The 27,073-nt window shown below is 45.5% G+C and overlaps 1 protein-coding gene across 3 annotated transcripts in view; it reads left to right on the forward strand.

Moving 5' to 3' along the window:
• The window catches only part of ARHGEF18 (Rho/Rac guanine nucleotide exchange factor 18), a 326,699-nt gene that overhangs the window by 188,456 nt on the left and 111,170 nt on the right, over positions 1–27,073 (forward strand). For all 3 annotated transcript variants that reach the window (XM_063916323.1, XM_063916329.1, XM_063916333.1), the window contains 7 exons: positions 16,416–16,541; positions 17,772–17,889; positions 19,304–19,552; positions 20,202–20,278; positions 21,940–22,118; positions 23,132–23,223; positions 23,311–23,499. In XM_063916323.1, the coding sequence (XP_063772393.1) occupies positions 16,416–16,541; positions 17,772–17,889; positions 19,304–19,552; positions 20,202–20,278; positions 21,940–22,118; positions 23,132–23,223; positions 23,311–23,499 (1,030 nt within the window). The remainder of the gene's footprint in view (positions 1–16,415; positions 16,542–17,771; positions 17,890–19,303; positions 19,553–20,201; positions 20,279–21,939; positions 22,119–23,131; positions 23,224–23,310; positions 23,500–27,073) is intronic.

A 27,073-nucleotide genomic window follows, 5' to 3' on the forward strand; every position in this document is an offset into this window, starting at 1 on the left:
TGTAACCTATATAAAGGCTAAAAATACCTCACATATAGCCCCCAGAGGCTATATGGAGATATTTAACCCCTGCCTGGATTCACTAAATAGCGGGAGACGAGCCCGCCGGAAAAGGGGCGGGGCCTATCTCCTCAGCACACGGCGCCATTTCCTCTCACAGCTCCGCTGGTCAGGACGGCTCCCAGGTCTCTCCCCTGCACTGCACTACAGAAACAGGGTAAAACAGAGAGGGGGGGCAAATTTATGGCGATATTTTGATATATATAAAGCAGCTATAAGGGAGCACTTATTATAAGGCTATCCCTGTTATATATAGCGCTTTTGGTGTGTGCTGGCAAACTCTCCCTCTGTCTCCCCAAAGGGCTAGTGGGTCCTGTCTTCGTTAGGAGCATTCCCTGTGTGTCTGCTGTGTGTCGGTACGTGTGTGTCGACATGTATGAGGACGATATTGGTGTGGAGGCGGAGCAATTGCCAAATATGAGGATGTCACCCCCTAGGGAGTCGACACCAGAATGGATGCCTTTATTTATGGAACTACGGGATAGTGTCAACACGCTAAAGCAGTCGTTTGACGACATGAGACGGCCGGACAATCAATTAGTGCCTGTCCAGGCGACTCAAACACCGTCAGGGGCTGTGAAACGCCCTTTGCCTCAGTCGGTCGACACAGACCCAGACACAGGCACTGACTCCAGTGGTGACGGTGACGAATCAACCGTATTTTCCAGTAGGGCCACACGTTATATGATTTTGGCAATGAAGGAGGCGTTACATTTAGCTGATACTACAGGTACCACTAAACAGGGTATTATGTGGGGTGTGAAAAAACTACCTATAGTTTTTCCTGAATCAGAAGAATTAAATGACGTGTGTAATGAAGCGTGGGTTGCCCCTGATAAAAAGCTGATAATTTCAAAGAAATTATTGGCATTATACCCTTTCCCGCCAGAGGTTAGGGAGCGCTGGGAAACACCTCCTAGGGTGGACAAGGCGCTAACACGCTTATCTAAACAAGTGGCGTTACCTTCTCCTGAGACGGCCGCACTTAAAGATCCATCAGATAGGAGGATGGAAAATATCCAAAAAAGTATATACACACATGCAGGTGTTATACTACGACCAGCTATAGCGACTGCCTGGATGTGCAGTGCTGGGGTAGTTTGGTCAGAGTCCCTGATTGAAAATATTGATACCCTGGACAGGGACAATATTTTACTGTCGTTAGAACAAATAAAGGATGCATTTCTTTATATGCGTGATGCACAGAGGGATATCTGCACACTGGCATCACGGGTAAGTGCTATGTCCATTTCGGCCAGAAGAGCTTTATGGACGCGACAGTGGACAGGCGATGCGGATTCAAAACGACATATGGAAGTTTTGCCGTATAAAGGGGAGGAGTTATTTGGAGTCGGTCTATCAGATTTGGTGGCCACGGCTACAGCCGGGAAATCCACCTTTCTACCTCAAGTCACTCCCCAACAGAAAAAGGCACCGACTTTTCAACCGCAGCCCTTTCGTTCCTTTAAAAATAAGAGAGCAAAGGGCTATTCATATCTGCCACGAGGCAGAGGTCGAGGGAAGAGACAGCAACAGGCAGCTCCTTCCCAGGAACAGAAGCCTTCCCCGGCTTCTACAAAAGCCTCAGCATGACGCTGGGGCTTCTCAAGCGGACTCGGGGACGGTGGGTGGTCGTCTCAAAAATTACAGCGTGCAGTGGGCTCACTCGCAGGTAGATCCCTGGATCCTGCAGATAATATCTCAGGGGTACAGGTTGGAATTAGAGACAGGTCCACCTCGCCGTTTCCTGAAGTCTGCTTTACCAACGTCCCCCTCCGAAAGGGAGACGGTTTTGGAAGCCATTCACAAGCTGTACTCTCAGCAGGTGATAGTCAAGGTACCTCTTCTACAACAAGGGAAGGGGTATTATTCCACTCTTTTTGTGGTACCGAAGCCGGATGGCTCGGTAAGGCCTATTCTAAATCTGAAGTCCTTGAACCTGTACATAAAGATGTTCAAGTTCAAGATGGAGTCACTCAGAGCAGTGATAGCGAACCTGGAAGAGGGGGACTTTATGGTATCCTTGGACATCAAGGATGCGTATCTCCACGTTCCAATTTACCCCTCACACCAGGGGTACCTCAGGTTCGTTGTACAAAACTGTCACTATCAGTTTCAGACGCTGCCGTTCGGATTGTCCACGGCACCTCGGGTCTTTACAAAGGTAATGGCCGAGATGATGATTCTTCTTCGAAGAAAAGGCATATTAATTATCCCATACTTGGACGATCTCCTAATAAGGGCAAGGTCCAGAGAACAGCTAGAGATGGGATTAGCACTGTCTCAAGAAGTGCTAAAACAGCACGGGTGGATTCTGAATATTCCAAAATCCCAGTTAATGCCGACAACTCGTCTGCTGTTCCTAGGGATGATTCTGGACACGGTTCAGAAAAAGGTTTTTCTCCCGGAGGAAAAAGCCAAGGAGTTATCCGAGCTTGTCAGGAACCTCCTAAAACCAGGAAAAGTGTCTGTACATCAATGCACAAGAGTCCTGGGAAAAATGGTGGCTTCTTACGAAGCAATTCCATTCGGCAGATTCCACGCAAGAATTTTCCAAAGGGATCTGTTGGACAAATGGTCAGGGTCGCATCTTCAGATGCACCTGCGGATAACCCTGTCTCCAAGGACAAGGGTGTCTCTTCTGTGGTGGTTGCAGAGTGCTCATCTATTGGAGGGCCGCAGATTCGGCATACAGGATTGGATCCTGGTGACCACGGACGCCAGCCTGAGAGGCTGGGGAGCAGTCACACAAGGAAGAAACTTCCAGGGAGTATGGACGAGCCTGGAAACGTCTCTTCACATAAACATTCTGGAACTAAGAGCAATATACAATGCTCTAAGCCAGGCAGAACCTCTGCTTCAGGGAAAACCGGTGTTGATCCAGTCGGACAACATCACGGCAGTCGCCCATGTGAACAGACAGGGCGGCACAAGAAGCAGGAGTGCAATGGCAGAAGCTGCAAGGATTCTTCGCTGGGCAGAGAATCATGTGATAGCACTGTCAGCAGTGTTCATCCCGGGAGTGGACAACTGGGAAGCAGACTTCCTCAGCAGACACGATCTTCACCCGGGAGAGTGGGGACTTCATCCAGAAGTCTTCCACTTGCTGGTAACCCGTTGGGAAAGACCAATGGTGGACATGATGGCGTCTCGCCTCAACAAAAAACTGGACAGGTATTGCGCCAGGTCAAGAGATCCGCAGGCAATAGCTGTGGACGCGCTGGTAACGCCTTGGGTGTACCAGTCGGTGTATGTGTTTCCTCCTCTGCCTCTCATACCAAAAGTATTGAGAATTATACGGCAAAGAGGCGTAAGGACGATACTAGTGGTTCCGGATTGGCCAAGAAGGACTTGGTACCCGGAACTTCAAGAGATGATCACGGAAGATCCGTGGCCTCTACCTCTAAGGAGGGACTTGCTTCAGCAGGGTCCCTGTCTGTTTCAAGACTTACCGCGGCTGCGTTTGACGGCATGGCGGTTGAACGCCGGATCCTAAAGGAAAAAGGCATGCCGGAAGAAGTCATTCCTACTTTGATTAAAGCAAGGAAGGAAGTAACCGTGCAACATTATCACCGAATTTGGCGAAAATATGTTGCGTGGTGCGAAGATCGGAGTGCTCCGACGGAGGAATTTCAACTGGGTCGATTCCTACATTTCCTGCAATCAGGATTGTCTATGGGTCTCAAATTGGGATCTATTAAGGTTCAAATTTCGGCCCTGTCGATTTTCTTTCAAAAAGAATTGGCTTCAGTACCTGAAGTCCAGACCTTTGTTAAGGGAGTGCTACATATACAGCCTCCTGTGGTGCCTCCAGTGGCACCGTGGGATCTCAATGTGGTTTTGGACTTTCTAAAATCTCATTGGTTTGAACCACTAAAGAAGGTGGATTTGAAATATCTCACATGGAAAGTGACCATGCTTCTAGCCCTGGCTTCGGCCAGGAGAGTGTCAGAACTGGCAGCTTTATCTTACAAAAGCCCATATCTGATTTTCCATTCGGACAGGGCAGAACTGCGGACTCGTCCGCATTTTCTCCCTAAGGTGGTGTCAGCATTTCATCTGAACCAGCCTATTGTAGTGCCTGCGGCTACAAGTGACTTGGAGGACTCCAAGTTACTGGACGTTGTCAGAGCATTAAAAATATATATTGCAAGGACAGCTGGAGTCAGAAAATCTGACTCGTTGTTTATATTGTATGCACCCAACAAGATGGGTGCTCCTGCGTCTAAGCAGACGATTGCTCGTTGGATCTGTAGCACAATCCAACTTGCACATTCTGTGGCAGGCCTGCCACAGCCTAAATCTGTAAAGGCCCACTCCACAAGGAAGGTGGGCTCATCTTGGGCGGCTGCCCGAGGGGTCTCGGCATTACAACTTTGCCGAGCAGCTACGTGGTCAGGGGCTAAGGAGGACCTGGAGTTCTCTCATTCGGTGCTGCAGAGTCATCCGCACTCTCCCGCCCGTTTGGGAGCTTTGGTATAATCCCCATGGTCCTTTCAGGAACCCCAGCATCCACTAGGACGATAGAGAAAATAAGATTTTACTTACCGATAAATCTATTTCTCGGAGTCCGTAGTGGATGCTGGGCGCCCATCCCAAGTGCGGATTATCTGCAATAATTGTACATAGTTATTGTTAACTAATTCGGGTTATTGTTGAAGGAAGCCATCTTTCAGAGGCTCCGCTGTTATCATACTGTTAACTGGGTTTAGATCACAAGTTGTACGGTGTGATTGGTGTGGCTGGTATGAGTCTTACCCGGGATTCAAAATCCTCCCTTATTGTGTACGCTCGTCCGGGCACAGTACCTAACTGGAGTCTGGAGGAGGGTCATAGGGGGAGGAGCCAGTGCACACCACCTGATCTGGAAAAGCTTTACTTTTTGTGCCCTGTCTCCTGCGGAGCCGCTATTCCCCATGGTCCTTTCAGGAACCCCAGCATCCACTACGGACTCCGAGAAATAGATTTATCGGTAAGTAAAATCTTATTATCCAATGGTGGGAACTTTGCGGTCTGCGGTAGACTGCGAGGTTAAGAGGGGTCACTCTTGTGGTTGTCCCGACTCTGTTGATTTCTGGTGTCAAAATTGTTGCCCGAGACTCGTTAACCCTTGCAAAACTACAGCTACTTATTCATAATAGAAAAAGATAGTGTTAAGGTGCCCACTTGGGCAGCGTATTTCATGCCCAAACCAGTGTTGGGCAAGGCAAAATACATGTGGGTCATATGCAAGTGACCCGACTCAGTTGATTTCAGGTGTCAAAATTGTTGCCCGAGACTCATTAAACATTGCAAAATTAGAGCTACTTATTCATAATAGAAAAAGATAGTGTTAAGGTACCCACTTGGGCAGCGTATTTCATGCCCAAACCAGTGTTGGGCAAGGCAAAATCCATGTGGGTTATATGCAAGTGAACCAACTCAGTTGATTTCAGCTGTCAAAATTGTTGCCCGAGACTCGTTAACCCTTGCAAAACTACAGCTACTTATTCAAAATAGTAATTCATAATACTGTGTATATGCCCACCTTGCCAGCGTATTTCATGCCCAAACCAGTGTTGGGCAAGGCAAAATCCATGTGGGTCATATGCAAGTGACCCGACTCAGTTGATTTCAGGTGTCAAAATTGTTGCCCGAGACTCGTTAACCCTTGCCAAGCATAAGCTACTTATTCATAATAGAAAATGATAGTGTTAAAGTGCCCACTTGGGCAGCGTATTTCATGCCCAAACCAGTGTTGGGCAAGGCAAAATCCATGTGAGTCATATGCAAGTGACCCGACTCACTTGATTTCAGGTGTCAAAATTGTTGTCCGAGACTCGTTAAACCTTGCAAAACTACAGCTACTTATACAAAATAGTAAATTATAATATCGTGTATGTGCCCACCTTGCCAGCGTATTTCATGCCCAAACCAGTGTTGGGCAAGGAAAAATCCATGTGGGTCATATGCAAGTGACCCGACTCACTTGATTTCAGGTGTCAAAATTGTTGTCCGAGACTCGTTAAACCTTGCAAAACTACAGCTACTTATTCAAAATGGTGAATTATAGTGTATGTGCCCACTTTGCCAGCGTATTTCATGCCCAAACCAGCGTTGGGCAAGCCAAAATACATGTGGGTCATATGAAAGGGACCCTACTCTGTGAATTTCAGTTGTCAAATATGTTGCCCAAGACTCATTAACCCTTGCAAAACTGAATGATCTGAATAAGAAGCTGGAGCTTGAATAAGAAGTGAATAAGAAGCTGGCCGAATAAGAAGCTAACTTCAGCCTCGTTGCTGCATATCAGTTTAATCAGCAGAAGCTGCTTGTGCATCCTAGCCAATAGCAATGCAAATAAGATGCATTTCATTAAAAAAAAGGTGCCCGACGTTAGCATTGATGCAAGATTTGTGAGAACACATCTGTATCCAAGCAGAGGCAGAGGTCACAGTGTTAGTGGAAGTGGAAGTGCTGTGTGCATGTGAGTGGGTTGGTTGTGCAGAAGTGTTCAGAATATGTGTAAGGAGCATTATGTGTGTCATGTAAAAATGCATTAATAATGTACAACATATGTGTAAAGGGCCACTATGTTTGTCATTATGTGTATAAGGGCATTAATAATGTGCGGCATATGTGTAACAGGGTACTACTGTATGTGTGTCATTATGTGTATAGGGGCACTAATAATGTGCAGCAAATGTGAAGGGGGCACTATGTGTGTCATTATGTGTATAAGGGCATTAATAATGTGTGGCATATGTGTAAGGGACATTATGTGTAAAAGGGCATTAATAAAGGTTGTCATAATGTGTAAGGTGCATTATGTTTATAAGGACATTAATGTGTCTCATATGTGTAATGGGCATTACTGTGTGGAATTGTGTATAAATGCATTACTAATGTGTGGCATTGTGTGCATAAGGTGCTCTACTATGTGGCGTTGCATATAAAAAGGGCACTACTGTGTCGTCTAATGTGAATAAAGAGCAATAAGGTGTGGTGTAATGTGAATAAGGAGCATTTCAGTGTGATGTAAAGTGAATAAGGGGCTCTACTGTGAGGAGTAACGTTTATAAGGTAAAGTGATACTACTGTGGGATGTAATATGAATTATGGACACTATCGCAAGATAAAATGTGAATAAAGTTGCAGTACTGTGTGGCGTAATAGGAATTGGGGTTACTATTGTGTGGCCATGCTCCTTCCCAGCAAGAAGATGCCCCTTTTTGGGCTGTGCATTAAATGTGCGAACTGTTCCTATTTAAAATATAGGGGGTACAAGGACTGCTATGGGTGAGGGGTGATGGTGCTGGGAAAGAGGTGCAAGGTCAGAGGCAGAACCAGCGGTGGTGCTAGGGGGCACCAGCCAAAATCTTGCCTAGGGCATCATATTGGTTAGGGCCGGCTCTGGTTGGTGGCGTGGATACTAGAGCAACTGTCCCGCTGGCGTAGCTCCTCCCCCTTGTGTCGTGGCTCCTCCCCTTGACGGAAAAGGTCCCTTAGGCCACTTGGATCTAGCCTCAACTGCCTGCCTCAGGGTGAACACACCTTCCTAGCTGTATATATTTATATTTAAATAGTATTTGCTTCTTGCCTTTGCCTATCTTTTTTTTATTTTATTGTATTTCATTTTCATCATCTGTGATCAATGACCAGAAACAAATAGAAATGGAATGAAAGTTGACCATTATTTACTTGAGTTGCTAATTGCTTGACCTTTTCACAGAGCTAAGCTTTGCATGTCATATTGATATATCTGTGTGTACAGAGCGGTTATCAGTTTAGTCCAGGTTTCTATTTCCTTCTTTATTTAGAACTTCAAAGAAAGAGAAATATATATCTATTTCTCTTAAGTCCTAGAGGATGCTGGGGACTCCAAAAGGACCATGGGGTATAGACGGGATCCGCAGTAGCTTGGGCACACTGAAAAGACTTAAACTGGGTGTGAACTGGCTCCTCCCTCTATGCCCCTCCTCCAGACCTCAGTTAGACTTTGTGCCCAGGACTGACAGGACACTCACTAGGGGAGCTCTCCTGAGTTTCTCTGGAAAAGACTTTGTTTTTTATTTTCAGGGAGACCTGCTGGCTACAGGCTCCCTGCATCGTGGGACTGAGGGGAGAGAAGCAGACCTACTTCTTCTTAGTTTAAGGGCTCTGCTTCTCGGCTACTGGACACCATTAGCTCCAGAGGGTTCGATCACTTGGTGCGCCTAGCTGCTCGTTCCCGGAGCCACGCCGTCACCCCCCTCACAGAAGACAGAAGTCGGATGAGTATGAGAAGTACAGAAGACTTCAGGACGGTAGAAGACTTCAGTAAAAGTACAGCGCAGTGGCAACACTGCGCTCCATGCTCCCACACACACATTTCCTCCAGCACTCACAGGGTGCAGGGCGCTGGGGGGCGCCCTGGGCAGCATGTTACTGTGTCTTCTTGGGCCGGCAGATGCTTGTTCGGTGTATTAGCACCGTTTTTGGGACCCTCGCCGGCATTTTAGTATTTTTGAATTTGGCGGGCTGAAGCGCGCCGGGAGGGGGCGGAGCTTAGCCGCGCTGCTCACAGGCGCCATTTTCTCCTCGCGTGCAGGCAGGAGACGCTGGTCCGGGACCTCCACGAGCTCCATTAACGTAACGGGGAGCTTATCGGGGGGGGGGGGGGGGGGGGGACACACACAGAGTAGCTGGTGCATATTTGGTATATTGGGCAGCGCTGGTACATATATTTTCGTTGGTGGGATATATGGGCGCTGGGGTGTGAGCTGGCATACTCCCTCTGTGTTTCTCTGTCCGGGCTTCCTTGTGGGCCTGTCCCCTGGCTGAGGCATTGAATGTGTGTGTCGGTGGGTCGATACTAGGTGTCGACATGTCTGAGGCTGAATGTTATTCACCGGAGGAGGTTTTGGGAGAGGCAGATGCGGGTATGTAGTTGGCTCTGTCGACGCAGCCGACACCTGACTTACTTGCACTGTTGAATACAATTACAGGTTGAGTATCCCTTATCCAAAACGCTTGGGACCAGAGGTATTTTGGATATCGGATTTTTCCGTATTTTGGAATAATTGCATACCATAATGAGATATCATGGTGATAGGACCTAAATCTAAGCACAGAATGCATTTTTGTTACGTATACACCTTATACACATAGCCGGAAGGTAATTTTAGCCAATATTTTTGTTAACTTTGTGCATTGAACAAAGTGTGTGTACATTCACACAATTAATTTATGTTTCATATACACCTTATACACACAGCCTGAAGGTAATACAATAGTTTTAATAACTTTGTGTATTAAACAAAGTTTGTGTACATTGAGCCATCAAAAAACAAAGGTTTCACTTACTCACTCTCACTCAAAGTCCGTATTTCGGAATATTCCGTATTTCGGAATATTTGGATATGGGATACATAACCTGTAATTCTAATGTGACTTCTTTATCAAAGAGATTAGATCAATCTGAATCACAGACACAGGTGTGGAAAAAATCCATGGAGGATGCTTTGTCACAGGTACAGACCCCGTCGGGGTCGATAAAGAGGCCGTTCACTCAAGTGGTAGATACTGAGACCGACACGGATTCTGAATCCGATGTCGACTTCACTGAGGCTCCTTTACATCCTAGATTAGTTAAGAGTATTCAGTACATGATTGTGGCTATAAAAGATGTGTTACGCATTTCTGAAGAACCTGCCGTACAGGAAACAAGGATTTGCTTGTATAAGGAGAAAAAACCTGAGGTGCAGTTTTCCCCCCTCTCATGAGATGAATGCTCTTTGTGAAAAGGCTTGGGAGTCGCCGGACAAGAGGTGGCAGATTCCCAAGAGGATTTACATGGCGTATCCTTTTCCATCAGTTGATAGGGGAAAGTGGGAGGTGTCTCCTAATGTTGATAAAGCTTTATCTCGTTTGTCTAAGAAGGTGGCGCTTCCGTCTCCTGAAACGGCAGCTCTCAAGGATCCGGCGGATCGCAAGCTGGAGACGTCTCTAAAGTCCATTTTCGCTAATACGGGTGCATTGCTCAGACCTGCTGTGGCGTCGGTATGGGTGCGTAGTGCTATTGCTAAATGGGCTGAGAATTTAGCTTCTGATATGGATACCCTTGATAAAGATACTGTTCTTTTAACTCTTGGTTATATCAAGGACGCTGCAGATTACCTGAAGGATGCGGCGAGGGATGTTGGTCTCTTGGGGTCAAGAGCCAATGCCGTGTCGATTTCGGCCAGGAGGGCGCTGTGGATACATCAATGGAATGCTGACACCGATTCAAAGAGAGCTATGGAAGCGTTACCCTTCAAAGGTAATGTCCTGTTTGGGGAAGGCTTGGTGGACCTGGTTTCTACCGCGACAGCGGGTAAGTCATCGTTTCTTCCCTATGTTCCCACACAACACAAAAAAACACAACATCAGCAGATGCAGTCCTTTCGTCCAAATAAATACAGGCGAGGAAAAGGTTCATCCTTTCTCGCTTCAAAAGGTAGAGGAAGGGGAAAGAAGTCGCCTGCAGTGTCAGGCGCCAAGGACCAGAAGTCCGCCCCTGCCGCTATCAAGTCCACCGCATGACGCTGGGGCTTCCCTGGGGGAGTCCATCCCGGTGGGGGGCCGTCTGCAGTTCTTCAGTCGGGTCTGGGTCCAATCGGACTTGGATCCGTGGGTTCTAGAGATTGTATCTCAGGGCTACTGGCTGGAGTTTCAGGAGACGTCCTCTCACCGGTTTTTCATGTCGACCCTGCCAGTGTCTCTTCCGGACAGGGTGGTCGTGCTGGCAGCAATACAAAAGTTGTGTCTACAGAGGGTCATTGTTCCCGTTCCCCCGTCTCAACGGGGGGAGGGGTTCTACTCGAGCCTCTTTGTGGTGCCGAAACCGGACGGTTCGGTCAGACCGATTCTGAACCTAAAATCCCTCAATCCATACTTGAAAGTTTTCAAGTTCAAGATGGAATCTCTTCGAGCGGTGATTGCAGCCTAGAAGGGGGGATTTTATGGCGTCAGTGGACATAAAGGATGCTTACTAACACGTCCCGATTTATCCTCCGCATCAGGCTTTCCTAAGGTTTGCGATACAGGATTCTCATTACCAATTTCAGACGTTGCCGTTTGGGCTTTCCACGGCCCCGAGGATTTTCACCAAGGTCATGGCGGAGATGATGGTTCTCCTTCGCAGACAAGGGGTTACAATTATCCCATACTTGGACGATCTCCTGATAAAAGCGAGGTCCAAGGAACGTTTGCTGAGGAGTGTGAGTTTGGTACTGTTGGTGCTCCGGCAGCACGGTTGGGTGCTAAATTTGCCGAAATCTCAGTTGATTCCGGCCACTCGGCTGTCGTTTCTGGGCATGATTCTGGACACGGAGTTACAAAGAGTATTTCTTCCAGAAGAAAAAGCTCTAGAACTGCAGTCGATGGTCAGGGAACTTCTGCGGCCGAAGACTGTGTCCATCCATCAATGTACTCGGGTTCTGGGGAAAATGGTAGCGGCGTACGAGGCCATTCCGTTTGGCAGGTTTCATGCCCGGGTGTTTCAGTGGGATTTGCTGAGCAAATGGTCCGGGTCTCACCTGCACATGCACTGGAAGATAAGTCTATCTCCCAGAGCCAGAATTTCTCTCCTGTGGTGGATGCAAAGTTCTCACCTCCTGGAAGGTCGCCGGTTCGGTATCCTGGACTGGGTGCTTCTGACAACAGATGCAAGTCTCCGGGGCTGGGGTGCAGTCACCAAAGGAAGAAACTTCCAGGGGAAATGGTCGCTCCAGGAAGCTTGTCTCCACATAAATGTTCTCGAGTTAAGAGCCATTTACAACGGCCTGCAACAAGCAAGAAGCCTTCTTCAGGGTCGACCTGTCCTGGTACAGTCAGACAACATCACAGCGTTGGCACATATAAACCATCAAGGCGGAACAAGGAGCAGAGCGGCAATGGCGGAGGCCACAAGAATCCTTCGCTGGGCGGAACAACACGTGAGCGCACTGTCAGCAGTCTTCCTACCGGGAGTGGTCAACTGGGAAGCAGATTTCCTCAGCAGACACGATCTCCATCCGGGAGAGTGGGCTCTTCACCAAGAGGTATTTGCAGAGGTGACAAAGAGTTGGGGAATTCCGTTAATCGACATGATGGCGTCTCGTCTCAACAAGAAGCTTCCGAGGTATTGTTCCAGGTCAAGAGACCCCCAAGCAAGTGCAGTGGACGCCCTGGTGTCTCCGTGGGTGTTCAGGTCGGTGTATGTGTTCCCTCCACTTCCTCTCATTCCAAAGGTACTGGGGATCATTCGACGAGCAAGGGTTCAGGCGATTCTCGTCGTTCCAGATTGGCCAAGAAGGGCCTGGTACCCGGATCTTCAGGAGTTACTGGTGGAAGATCCTTGGCCGCTTCCTCTAAGAGAGGACCTGTTGTTGCAGGGTCCATGCGTGTTTCCAGACTTACCGCGGCTGCGTTTGATGGCATGGAGGTTGAGCGCCAGATCTTAGCTCGTAAGGGTATTCCCGGGGAGGTCATTCCCACTCTCATTAAGGCTAGGAAGGAGGTTACGGCGAAACATCACCGTATTTGGAGAAAGTATGTTTCCTGGTGTGAGACTAAAATGGCTCCTGCGGAAGATTTTCACTAGGGTCGTTTTCTCCATTTTTTCAGGCAAGTGTAGATGCAGGCCTGAAATTAGGCTCCATCAAGGTGCAGATTTCGGCTTTGTCTATTTTCTTTCAAAAGGAATTAGCTGTCCTCCCAGAGGTTCAGACTTTTGTGAAAGGAGTAATGCATATCAATCATCCGTTTGTGCCTCCTGTGGCTCCATGGGATCTTGACGTGGTCTTACAGTTTCTCATGTCTTCCTGGTTTGAGCCGTTGAGTTGAAGTTTCTCACCTGGAAGGTAGTCATGCTGTTGGCGCTGGCGTCTGCCAGGCGGGTGTCTGAGTTGGCGGCTTTATCTCATAAGAGCCCGTATTTGATTTTTCATTCGGATAGGGCAGAATTGCGGACTTGTCAACAATTTTTGCCGAAGGTGGTGTCTTCGTTTTACATTAACCAACCTATTGTGGTGCCGGTGGCTACGGATGCTGTGTCGATCCCAAAGTCTCTGGATGTGGTGAGAGCTTTGAAGATCTACGTCGCCAGAACGGCTGTTGCCAGGAAAACTGAGGCGCTGTTTGTCCTGTATGCTTCTAACAAGATTGGTCATCCTGCTTCAAAACAGACTATTGCACGCTGGATTTGTAGTACGATTCAGCAGGCTCATTCTTTGGCCGGGCCACCCGTGCCGAAGTCCGTAAAAGCCCATTCTACCAGGAAAGTGGGCTCGTCTTGGGCGGCTGCCCGAGGCGTATCGGCTTTACAGCTTTGCCGTGCGGCCACCTGGTCAGGGGCAAACACTTTTGCCAATTTCTATAAGTTTGATACCCTGGCTGATGAGGACCTTGCGTTTGCTCAGTCGGTGCTGCAGAGTCGTCTGCACTCTCCCGCCCGGTCTGGAGCGTTGGTATAGACCCCATGGTCCTTTTGGAGTCCCCAGCATCCTCTAGGACGTAAGAGAAAATAGGATTTTGGTACTTACCGATAAATCCTTTTCTCCTGGTCCGTAGAGGATGCTTGGCGCCCATCCCAGTGCGGACTGTTACTGGCAATGTATTCTTGTTGGTTAACTTGGTTTATACACTGGTAGTGTATTTCTGGTTTTCAGCTTGTTGCTGTTGTTATTTCATACGGTTATCTGGTTTACTATTACTCCGGTGATACGGTATGTTTGTGGTGTGGGCTGGTATGTTTGTAGCCCTTAGTTTACACAAATCCTTTCCTCGAAATGTCCGTCTCTCCTGGGCACAGTTCCTATAACTGAGGTCTGGAGGAGGGGCATAGAGGGAGGAGCCAGTTCACACCCAGTGTAAGTCTTTTCAGTGTGCCCAAGCTCCTGCGGATCCCATCTATACCCTATGGTCCTTTTGGAGTCCCCAGCATCCTCTACGGACTAGGAGAAAAGGATTTATCGCTAAGTACCAAAATCCTATTTTTTGTAGGTGTAGGACTTTTTTTTTTTTTTTTTTTATGTGCAGTTACTGCTTTTTTGACCAGAGTAATACTCTGGGCACTAAAGACTTATTTACCTATGCATACCAAAACATTTGTGTTGTATAGCATTATGATATGTTATTTCTGAAAATATTTTAATATTTATTTATATGTATATACACTACATGGCTAAAAGTATTTCAGTAACCCGTATATGCATCGCATGCCAAAACCAGGGGCATTAATACTGTATGGCCCATATACACCAGAAAAAAATTCACTACAGTAATTGTAATGTAATCATAGAAGGTACAGTTTTCAAAATACTATTTGAGACCCTTGCACTGTCCTGCAGAGGTTTTTTAAATTCTTGAAGGAACGATTTACTAGTGATTTTTTCTTTTTTTTTCTGGTGTATATTTTCTATGAACAAAGTTTTTCAAACTTGGACACCAGAAAACAAATATTTGTGATATAGAAACAGCTCTAGTACTTGAATGTATGTACTGTAAATGTTACATCACACAGGGATTCGCCCAGGAATGAAGATATCAGTACAAACAACAAAAACACAGCCCAGGGCTTTATTCCTCCATCTACAAACTTGGCATGTAGGTTCAATCCGTGTGGAGTGGTCCAGCCCTGGTTGCTTGACCATTTAAAAAGAAAAATATTTTGTGTATGAGAACCCCTGTAAGTTAGTAATCAGAAACCACCATGCTTGTGACAAACCAATCTAGGTTCGGCAATGTCAGAACATTCTTAGTTTATTATTTTTCGTGTGTGAGAACCCCTGTAAGTTAGTGGTCAGAAACCACCATTACTTTTTATTTAGCTTCATATGAAGATGGCGGACATTTTTAAATCATGGTGTTTGACATTTCTCACTGTTGCGGGCGTTTGAGGTAAATGCAATATCTCAGCTCATAAAAGTCATAGAAAGCTGGGATAATATATATATATATATATATATATATATATATATATATATATATATATATATACACACACACACTTGTGTGTGTGTGTGTGTGTGTGTGTGTGTGTATATATATATATATATATATATATATATATATATATATATATATATATACACACTTTAATATCACACCTACGTATGCTAATGACAAAACAATCTAGGTTTGTATCAAGGCGTATGACATTTTTCACTGTTGGAGAAGTTTGGGTTAAATGCAATATGCATTTATGTGCTGTAAATAATGGTTTATATATATATATAAACAGACACCAAGGCCGGATTATATTTGGAGGGAGGTCGAGGTCGCTAATCACACAAGAGCTGCCCGGTTTCTGCTGCCGAGAGCCAGAGCTTTGTCATGCTGTGTGTCTGTCTGTTTTCAACCTTTTTATAAATATAGATGCTGTATATCTGTAATGGGCAGGCTATAGTATATGCAGCATAGTATATGGAGGTGGGGATGCAGAGTATGCGGTATATGGCGGGAGTAGTATGTGGAGGAGGGGGGTGCCCTGTATATAGGGGGCACTATATGGAGGGATTTGAGGGTGCAGTGCATATAAATAGGGGCAGTAAATGGTGGGGGGTGTACAGTATGGTAGATGATGGGGGTGCAGTATATATAGGGGCAGTATATGGTGTGGGGTACAGTGTAAATAGGGAGTGTGTGTGTGCGTGTCACACACAGGGGACTATTGAAAAAATGTGCATCTCTCTGTCCACTGTTCATATCTGACCCTACCACTCTACACTCTCCGCAGACAATATCTCACCCAACCCCTCCCCACTCGCTCTCCCTCCAGTCCCTATCTGCCCCAACTCTCCTGCCCGTACCCCACTTTCTACCTCCCAGTCCCTATCTGCTCCTACGCTCACTCCCTCTCCACAGCCCCCTCTCTCCATATGCGGTAAGTTTGAAACAGTCAGATCAGTATTATTAATATTAGTAGCAATATTGGCGGCAGCAGCAGGCTAGTATGCTGTAACATCTCCCTTCAATATTAGTTTGATTCTGAGCTGTGTCCGCTTTCCAGCACATAAAGGAATCATTTGGTCCATGTGGCGGCCACTAGTGGCCAGCAGTGCACATAATAGAGGTGAGGAGCAGACTTGGCTTTTATAATATATATACACATACGCAATTCAATTAGGGGACTACCCTGCTCGTGAGTCCGCGTACAAATGGCAATATTCGGCATTCACGCATGAGAATCAAACATCGATTCAAAGATTACATGCCTGACATCCCGACTGCCGCAGGGAATTTTGGCCTACAGTTAGCCAGTGGCTAATTGAATTCTCCCCCACCCCCCTTCCCCCCATAGTCAGAAAATATATAATTTGTCTGATGTCCTTGTTTGATTTATAATCTCTAAAACCCCTGGTTAATGTGCTCAGTTCTCAGGTGAGACTGGTGAGAAGATGAAGGACATGTATGGGGTATTCTGTAGCCAGCATAATAAAGCAGTAACTTACTACAAGTTCCTGATGCGAGAGAATAAAAAGTTCCAAAACCTCATGAAGGTGAGTAGAGGATTTATGAAAAAAACAAAAAACATTGAATGCAGTAAGGTGTTTTTGTTTTTTTGTCATAGGTGTATATTAGAGAAGTACAAAATGACACTTCATTGTTACATGCGATATAAAGAAACAGTGGGAAACCCCCCCAAAAAAATTATATATTTATTAAATATATGATATAGATAATTTTTAAAGAATGCACTCACCAGTTTTATCCATAGTGAAAAAAAATGGGTTTTAATCCAACCTCACATCAGTAGTAGGGTCAAGGTCAACGTTTCGGTCCCTGTCAGGACCTTTCTCAAGACCAAAGCTTCAGGCTGCCAACTCCCCTGCCTGAATCTTTGGTCTTGAGAAAGGTCCTAACAGGGACCGAAATGTTAACCTTGACCCTGTTACTGATGTGAGGTTGGATGAAAAACCACTTCTTTCACTATGGATAAGACTGGTGAGTGCTTTCTTTAAAGATTGTTCTATTGTTGGGATTGCCTGGATTGGAGAAGTCTCTGGATTATGCATCCCAGCTGATATGGACACCTACCTTGTGAGTGCAACTTTGTGTACTAAGTATATATATCCAGGATTTGTCATGGAGTAATCTGTGTATCAGGGACTATACACATATTCAGCAAATAGACCATCTGAATAGGTAAAGTAGTTAGATAATCTTCATTCCTGTATAAATTTCAGGGGGCTGTTGAGGTCAGGGATTTTCTATCCTCACTTTCTGTAGCTTAGAGAACTTTCCCGTGCAGAAGTAATATTATAAAAATAATCACAAAGTAGAATAATCATAAATTGGTGAATCTAAAATAAAATAGATTGCTAAATATATCACTCGTCCTCAGGACCCCACACAGTTCACGTATTCCATGTTACCTGTGGATTTTAAAAATGTGATATTTGGTGATTCACACTGTACCTGGCAAGTGACATGGAAAACGTAAACCCTTTGGGGTCCTGAAGACAGAGTTTGAGAACCACTGATCTAGAGCAGTGGTTCTTAAACTTGATCCTCAGGACCCCACACGGTTCATGTTTTCCAAGTCACCCGGCAGGTACACTGCGTATCGCCAACTGCCACATTTTAAAAATCCACAGGTGATCTGAAATACGTGAACTGTGTGGGGTCCTGAGGACAGAGTTTGAGAAGCTGTGATCTAGAGCTTCAACTCTCATCCATCAGGAAAAATACTTTCAAAAACAATGTATTATTTTTATTTCCTTGAACAGAAAATAGGTAACTCCTCTATTGTGAGGCGGCTGGGTGTCTTGGAGTGTATTCTTTTGGTTACTCAAAGGATTACAAAGTATCCTGTTTTGCTGGAAAGAATTATTCATAACACAGAAGGTAAGGATTAATTTTCTCTACATAAATATTCCTAGTCTGTACCGCCACTTCTGCTGATCTATATGCATGTAAAGGGCGTAGATCATTTTTCTTCAGTTCAACTTAGCCGGTTTAACATTTGCTTTTTTATTTAGTCTGTTCCCTTTGGGCCACAAAACGATTGGGAAAAATTTTGAAGTGTGACTAATATCCAAGGTTGTCCAGTGCCGGATATCTGTGTGATGGGATAGGGGGAAATTTGTTGGTATAGAAGTGTTGTGAGCCATACAGTTACTATCTTGTGTAATGCCGGAGGAGTCACAAGTTGTGTAGAATGATGAGTCAAATGTACTGATGTCTCCTCACACACTATTGCTTCAGTCAAACAACCCTTCTCGGCGTTCCATGTCCCATGCAACTTGGCTTGCGTAGAGCATCTTTTTTGCTCGGTTGTGCATCTTGGTCACAGTCAAATGCAACAAAACCACTTCATAATACTGCACTGATATGCGACACTTGTATATCTGTGTGTACGATGCAGCGGCCGCTGCTTTCTTTCATGCCAAGTTCCGTTGTTCTCCGTGTACAGATACAGAGAGATGCAATTGTGTATATCAGATTAATCAGTGCAGTCTCGTGCAGCAGTTTTGTCACACTCGATTACAAGTAAAGGTCCTTCTACATATGATCCACGCAACTGGAACCTCTGTTCGGCGATCCATAGGGGAACCAAGGAAATTCTTTGTTTTAAAAATCCTTGATTTACCAATCTTGACCGTTGCCAGGGTTGGAGAATCAAGATTTTTAAACATGTTTAATATTCCCAATTCCCTGAACTGGCTGTTGTGGGATCAGGAAATTTTGACAGTATATTGTTAATGTATAGGGGCCATAAGAAGCACATTGGAGTGAAAACAGATGCTACATTCCTCAGCATGGCTCACTTACGCCAGGTGTTAAGCACTGCATGGCGTATTAAGTCTAGGTGGATGAGGACAAATTTATAATTCACTGTATACAGTTGATTCCCCTTTTTCGATGTCACAGAGCTGATATCATCGTGTCTGATTTGTGAAGTGATATTAAGGCTACTTTGGTGAACGATGATAAATGCCAGCTGGGGGATCATTAGCTGCTGCAGAATTAAGTAAATGTCTTTAACGCCTTATATTTTATCACATATTTTTGCTAAATGTTTTTAGGACTCTGTAGAAGGTAGCAGCATTTGTGTCCTGCTAGTGGGGATTTTCTATAAGTGAGAAAATAATGATTCTGTATGGGTTTTTTTTTAATCTTAAACCAATTTGCTGAGAGAAAATCTGTATTTTATTTTATTTTTTTACTGCCAACTCTACTTTGAACTCTTCCCGGAAATATTATATGTCATAATTGATTAAAGAGATTTTTTTATCGAGTTGTTTGTGGTTTTAAACAGAGGGAACAGAAGATTATGAGACATTGACTCGGGCGCTCATACTACTGAAGGAAACCATCACAGAAGTAGACACCCGAGTGCATAAGAGTGAGAAGGGACAGCGTCTGGATGAAATCATTGGAAAAATGGAGCCAAAGTCCACTGGTAAATTAAAAAATGGGATGACATTTAGAAAGCATGACATGGAGCAAAGGCAGCTTCTACACGATGGCATGCTATACTGGAAGACTGCTTCGGGACGCTTGAAAGGTAGGACATCTAATTACATGGGCCCTCATTCCGAGTTGTTCGCTCGTTCTTTTTCATCGCATCGCAGTGAAAATCCGCTTAGTACGCATGCGCAAAGTTCGCACTGCGACTGCGCCAAGTAACTTTACTATGAAGAAAGTATTTTTACTCACGGCTTTTTCTTCGCTCCGGCGATCGTAATGTGATTGACAGGAAATGGGTGTTACTGGGCGGAAACACGGCGTTTCAGGGGCGTGTGGCTGAAAACGCTACCGTTTCCGGAAAAAACGCAGGAGTGGCCGGAGAAACGGTGGGAGTGCCTGGGCGAACGCTGGGTGTGTTTGTGACGTCAACCAGGAACGACAAGCACTGAACTGATCGCACAGGCAGAGTAAGTCTGGAGCTACTCTGAAACTGCTAAGTAGTTAGTAATCGCAATATTGCGAATACATCGGTCGCAATTTTAAGAAGCTAAGATTCACTCCCAGTAGGCGGCGGCTTAGCGTGTGTAACTCTGCTAAATTCGCCTTGCGACCGATCAACTCGGAATGAGGGCCATAGGACTTTACTATACCTTTTTAGATTAATTTATATAATCCAATAAATGGTGATAGCTGATATTGCACAATTATCAACTTGTTTACTTTTATACATGTTTCCTGTTTTGTAGACATCTTGGCTGTTTTACTGACTGATGTCTTGCTGCTTCTTCAAGAGAAGGATCAAAAATATGTATTTTCTTCTGTGGTGAGTGTGGGGGAAAAATTTTCTTCTTTTATTATTTATATGATTTGATCAAAAGCAAATTCATAAAATCAGATTCTGTTGTAGTTCTCTTTCAAGAGCTGATATTTCTAGGTCATCTTAAATATATCTGATGAAGGACAATAATTAAATGCAAAATACATAGGGCCCAGACCAAAATTGCACGCATTGCTGATGTTCAGGGAAAAATGCATTTGCCTGAAAATCCCTAGAACTCGTACAGCACCTGCGTTCTAGATTGTGTGTGCATAAAGGCCCTGGTGCATCTGATGGGGAGTATTATGGGACTGACGCTGAAGGGTTTGCATACGCAGATACTCAGTCGTTCACATCGGAGGTCCAATTAGGATGGGAAAATCCATATGTCTAGTGCATATTTCGATGGTACGACCAATGGCAGCTACTAAAGACACCCCAGACAGTGTCTACAGACGTACGGATGTGCACCCTGGAAGGGCTTTGTTGCGTCATTTTCACGAAGTTGTGGTAGACTGGTGACCATCAGCACACACAGATGCATCTGCTTTCACCTCTGAATCTGGCCCATAATGTTATTTATCTTATTAATTGGCTGAAGCATCACTGGCCATGCCCCCTGTACATTATTCCAACCAGTCCATACCAAGCATTTCTTTAGGGAAAGAAACCCTCTTACACACAACTGCTTATTTTATAACATTCGGTGATAAAGCCTATAATGATTTCATACATCAGTGCTCCATTTCTTTTCTTTTAGTTTCCAACTTGTTTACTTTTCTCTTTCTCTCTCTCTCTCTTCTGAAGCTGGATATATACAAAATCGATCTAGCAAACTCTGACAGAGCTGATATATAGAGCCCATGTGCATGCTTCATGGTCCACCGCACAGCAGCACAATTTATCATTGCTGTATCAATGTTAGCGAACATCAGATGGGAAGATGCGACCATGCAATTCATGAAACGATGAATTGGATGTACACACTATACAATGGTCTTTGCAATCCATTGCAGATCCCAAGTTTGGCCAATATATTGTATAGTATGTATCCAGCTTAATACTGGTACACCATTAACTGCCATCTCTGTTTTAAGCATACATATAGGAATCCGCTGCTCACTAGTTATGGTGAAAATCTAAAATGTTTAAGTTATATTAATGTGTTGATGTTGTGCAAGACATTGGGCCTAATTCACAGATGAACGCTAAACTGACAGTTTACGTACATCTCCGATGTTTACAGAATTTGTACTGCGCATGTTCAGGTCTGAGTCGTAGAGGGCGGTCACAGTGCCTCCTTAGCCTCAACTTGATTGACGTTTGGATACAGGGAAGGGGCAGTGGCGGCAGCCAGCACTTTAAAAAAAAAAAAATTAGGGCATGTCAGCCCTGTTTTTTGGTGCAAACCTTGGATACTCAGATGACCGGTGTTTACACAAAGTAATGCCGTGAACTGATGCTGTGAACTGATGCTATGTCTTCGGACATAGCAGTGGTTCATAGAAGCTGTCAGGAAGCGTCTACTTACACATTTGCTCCCATACATTACAAGCTTTTCATTCTAACCCAAAACAACTAATTAGTTAGATGAAAGTTGGTCTATTGTATGGTCAGCTGTAATTATTTTATGGTAGTCACATTAACTACAGTCATTTACCCTGCAGGATGCCAAGCCGCCTGTAATTTCACTGCAAAAGCTGATTGTTCGTGAGGTGGCTAATGAGGAAAAGGCTATGTTCTTAATCAGTGCCTCACTGCGGGGCCCAGAGATGTACGAAATTCACACTACCTCTAAAGAAGAGCGGAATTCTTGGATGACTCTAATTCGTGGGGCTGTTGAGAGGTAGTATTCATAGTTTGTGATGCACCTTTGTTGTTATGACAGATATGCACTTTGTCCATTTGGGTACTGTGCTTTGGTGTCCCGGAAAGTGATGTGTTCAGATCTTGGGTTAAATATTTTAGTTGTGTTTTAGCAAATAATGTTGTAAAAGCAAGTTTCATGTAAAAAGCACTTTACATAAGTATCACCTTTACCCCTTTCAGACTGCATGGCCCAGTCGCACAGGGGATTTGTACACTGTTCCTTTCCTGGGTGTGACCCGCCTGAGGCTCCTTTCAGACTGGGGGCTTGTCCTGGCTTATTGCCAGGTTGGTGACTTCACCTCTGATGCGTGCGGAGGCGGCGCTTTGAGATGAGATGATCTCGAAGCGCTGCCTCTTCTTATTCACTGAACGGGTGCCGGAACTGATCGACCCTGCTTACCTGTTCACTGCACCATGAGCCGGGTTGAACACGTGTTCAACCCTGCTTGCCACCCGAGTTGAAATACCGGGTTGCTCGACCTGGGTTATGTCAAATGGCCTCTTTCAGACTGCGCCGCAACCTGGATTGCTGCACATTCACATTATTGCTGATGGTCTGAAAGGGTTCTATGTCAACTCTGATCAACGTCAGGTTAGTTCTGAGCCTGTGATCATTTTTGTCCACTGAATGAAACATAGAAACTTAGAATTTGACAGCAGATAAGAACCACTTGGCCCATCTAGTCGGCCCCTTTTTCTTTTATCTTTTAGGTAATCTCAACCCTTTCTGATTCTTAGATCTTTAATGACTACAGGCTTTTCCAAGAATGCTTTCTCCAAGGACTAAAAAAGTGCTTACATAGAATTGATCAGTCAAGTATACCTGAAAATACTTAAATCCTTTTTTATCAATGCCCCCTCAATAGTTTCACATTATATTCTAGAAGCCTGAAGCACATGACCTGTGAACACTGTCACAGAGAAAGTTTTTATACTTTTAGACTCGTCGCCATTTGTATTTTAGCTAAAGTTGTTTAATCCTATGTGCAGTTGCCCTGATGAAGGGGAAGAATTCCCCAGTGAAGCAGATGAAGAACGAAAACAGGCCATTGAGCGTCTTGCTAGAATAAAGGAGCTTCAAGGTGATGAAAAATATTACTGTCATTTTTCTCTGGTTCCCACATTTGAGAAATAAATTAAAAGACATTGTGTTCTCTTTACTCGTACAGACCGGCTGAACATGAAGGATTCATTTATCATGCAAAACCTTAGTGAAAAGCTACAGATTACTATGGAAATGGCTGATTTGTATGGTTTTGAGGATTCTTCTCAAGTGTCCAGGGTCAGACTTCTTGTTGGATGTGACAATGGAGGGAGCCTCCAAGGGGAAACCATTCTTCTATCTGTCATAGCCAGAGGTACAGTTGTACAGTTCCTTTTGACAAGTTAAAAAAAAAAAAAAAGCTAAACAAAGAAAATTAACGTTCATGTAAACTTGCGCACACACACATTATTTGAAAAATATCTCAAGATGTTAGACTCTAAATTACGTTAGCGGCAAAATGTTTATTTATATGACACATTTTGATATTTTGTGTGAGTGGGAGGTATACACATAGAACTGATACATATGTATATTCCTCTATCATCCATCTGGGGAACACTCCCATTACCTTTGGGTTATGTGCATGACCATTGGAGTCTGGCACTAAAAAGGTTAAAAAGCTTTCTGCTTTCCCTTTATAACCTCTCCCACTTCCGGTAACCCCTCAGTCTTGTTTTAGTGCCTTGGAGCAAGGCACGATTTCTAAGCTTAGCTTTTAGTTAGGTTATATTTATTTTATTATTTGGGTGCTTAGTCCCTGTTACAGGTGGTAAGTACTAACAGAGTGGGAACAATTAATATTAGATGCTTGCTGGAGCCTGAAACCCGCCTCTGCAGAGTTACCATACCGTGAGCGGTCCCTGGCGCACTGCCTTTGCCGGATAGGTAAGAGTGATTTGTTCTGCGATTCCCCTCTTTCTGCTAACCTGGCACGCATGCCTACCTTAGCTGCGGCCAGGTCTCGGGGATCTCTGTGCAACTTCCGGTCCCAGAGCCGGTGAGGGCTTAGCTGTCTGCATAAACCACTAAGCCTTGGCCGACTACGGAATGGATGGGCATGGCAGTGGCAGTGGTGGTACATACGGATTGGGTTGTGTGGGGGCGGCATGAACAGCAAGGCTGGTGCTTCCGGGTGCCGGTTAAGCTCTGCCCCAGCACTCTGAGCTCGGCTGCTGTGCTAAAGCTCCAACATTTGTCAACAATTTAGGCTTCGTCCCCAGCATTATTTGGTGGCCTCTGAGCGCAGGCACCACTGTACTCTCCACATCAGCCACTGGAGACCGCTGCTTACACTTTGTAGTTTAACTTAGGGGGTCATTCAGATCGGATTGCTGCTGTGTGTTTTTGCACAGTGGGCAAGCAGGCACTAAATGCGTATGCACTGCAATGCGCATCCGCGTCGGACAACAACAACTGGCATCTCCGGCCAGCGATGGGATGGTGCGAAAATTCCATTCGCACAGGCGTTCGCAAGGTGATTGACAGGAGGAAGCCGTTTGTGGGTGACACCTGACCATTTATTGGGAGTGTTCGGAAAATAGGATTTTAATTACCTACCGGTAAATCCTTTTCTCGTAGGCCGTAGAGGATGCTGGGGTCCACATTAGTACCATGGGGTATAGACGGGCTCACTAGGAGCCACTGGCACTTTAAGAGTTTGAGAATGTGGGCTGGCTCCTCCCTCTATGCTCCTCCTACTAGACTCAGTCTAGAAACTGTGCCCGAGGAGACAGACAACTTCGAGAGAAGGATTTTACACAGATAGTGGCGAGATTCACACCAGCTCACACATACAAGGCAAAGCAAGCTAACCAGCTTGAAAAATCAGCAACGGCTGAACAATATTACTTAACCAAGTAACAAAACAGTACTTAACCAAGAACAAAGCAGTACTGAACTAATAAATCACTGCAGGATAACGAAGCGCTGGGTGGGCGCCCAGCATCCTCTACGGACTACGAGAAAAGGATTTACCGGTTGGTAATAAAAATCCTATTTTCTCTTACGTCCTAGAGGATGCTGGGGTCTACATTAGTACCATGGGGATGTGCCAAAGCTCCCAGAACGGGAGGGAGAGCGTGGAGGCTCCTGCAGAACCAATTGACCAAACTTTAGATCCTCAGAGGCCAAAGTATCGAACTTGTAGAACTTGGCAAACGTGTTTGACCCTGACCAAATAGCTTCTCGGCAAAGCTGTAAAGCCGAGACACCCCGGGCAGCCGCCCAGGAAGAACCCACCTTAGGAGTAGAGTGGGACTTAACAGATTTTGGACACTGCAATCCTGCCGTAGAATACGCATGCTGGATAGTGAACCTGATCCAGCGAGAGATCGTCTACTTAGAAGCAGGACACCCAATTTTCTTGGGATCATACAGGACAAACAGAGAGTCCGATAAGCTGTGACGAGCAGTCCCCTTCACGTAGATTTTTAGAGCCCTTACAACATCTAAGGACTTTGATGAAATTGAGGAGTCAGTAGCAACTGGCACCACAATAGATTGGTTAATATGAAAAGCCGACACAATCTTTGGAAGGAACTGCTGACGTGTCCGGAGTTCAGCTCTATCTTCATGGAAGATCAAGTAGGGGCTTTTACAGGACAAAGCCCCCAACTCCGACACACGTCTAGTAGAAGCTAAGGCCAACAAAGTGACAGCCTTCCACGTGAGAAACTTGACCTCAACCTCCTGTAGAGGCTCAAACCAATCCGATTGGAGGAACTGTAACACCACGTTAAGATGCCAAGACGCCAAAAAGGGAGGCTGGATGTGCAGAACCCCTTTCAAAAAAGTCTGAACCTCAGGGAGGGAAGCCAGCTGTTTCTGGAAGAAAATGGATAAGGCCGAAATCTGGACCTTTACCGATCCCAACCTCAGGCCCATATCCACACCTGCCTACAGGAAGAGGAGAAACCATCCCAGTTGAAACTCCACCGTAGGAAACTTCTTGGATTAAAAACAAGATGCATACTTTTTCCAAATGCGATGGTAATGTTTAGACGTTACTCCTTTCCTAGCCTGTATCAGGGTAGGAATTACTTTGTTTGGAATGCCCTTCCGAGCTAAGATCTGGCATTCAACCTCCATGCCGTCAAACGTAGCCGCGGTAAGTCTTGATAAGAGAACGGCCCCTGTTGCAACAGGTCCTCCCGAAGAGGAAGAGGCCTTGGATCTTCCAGCAGTAGATCCAGAAGATCCGCGTACCAAGCCCTTCTTGGCCAGTCCGGAGCAATGAGGATTGCCTGAATGCTTGTTCTCCTTATGAGTTTTAGAACTCTTGGAATGAGTGGAAGTGGAGGAAACACGTACACCGACTGGAACACCCACAGAGACACTAGGGCATCCACTGCCACGGCTTGCGGGTCCCTTGACCTGAAACAATACCTCCGAAGCTTCTTGTTGAGAGGAGAGGCCATCATGTCTATTTGAGGTACACCTCCGTGAACACCTCCGGATGGAGGCCCCACTCTCCTGGTTGTCTACTCCCGGAATGAAGATTGCTGACGGCGCCAACGCATGTTTTTCCACCCAGAGGATGATTCTTGTTACTTCTGACATTGCAGCTCTGCTCTTCGTTCCTCCCTATCGGTTTATGTAGGCCGCCGTCGTTACATTGTCCGACTGCACTTGAATGGCTCGATCTCGCGGAAGATGGGCCGCTTGGAGAAGACCGTTGTAAATGGCTCTTAGTTCCAGAATGTTTATTGGAAGGCTGGATTCCAGGCTTGACCACCTTCCTTGGAAGGTTTCCCCCTGAGTGACTGCACCCCAGCCCCGGAGGCTTGTATACATGGTTAGAAGGATCCAGTCCCGAATCCCGAACCTGCGGCCCTCCAGAAGGTGAGGTATTTGCAGCCACCAGAGGAGTGAAGTCCTGGCTTTCGGCG

The sequence above is a fragment of the Pseudophryne corroboree genome, chromosome 1 (genome assembly GCF_028390025.1).
Source record: "Pseudophryne corroboree isolate aPseCor3 chromosome 1, aPseCor3.hap2, whole genome shotgun sequence".
Classification (NCBI taxonomy): Eukaryota; Metazoa; Chordata; class Amphibia; order Anura; family Myobatrachidae; genus Pseudophryne; species Pseudophryne corroboree.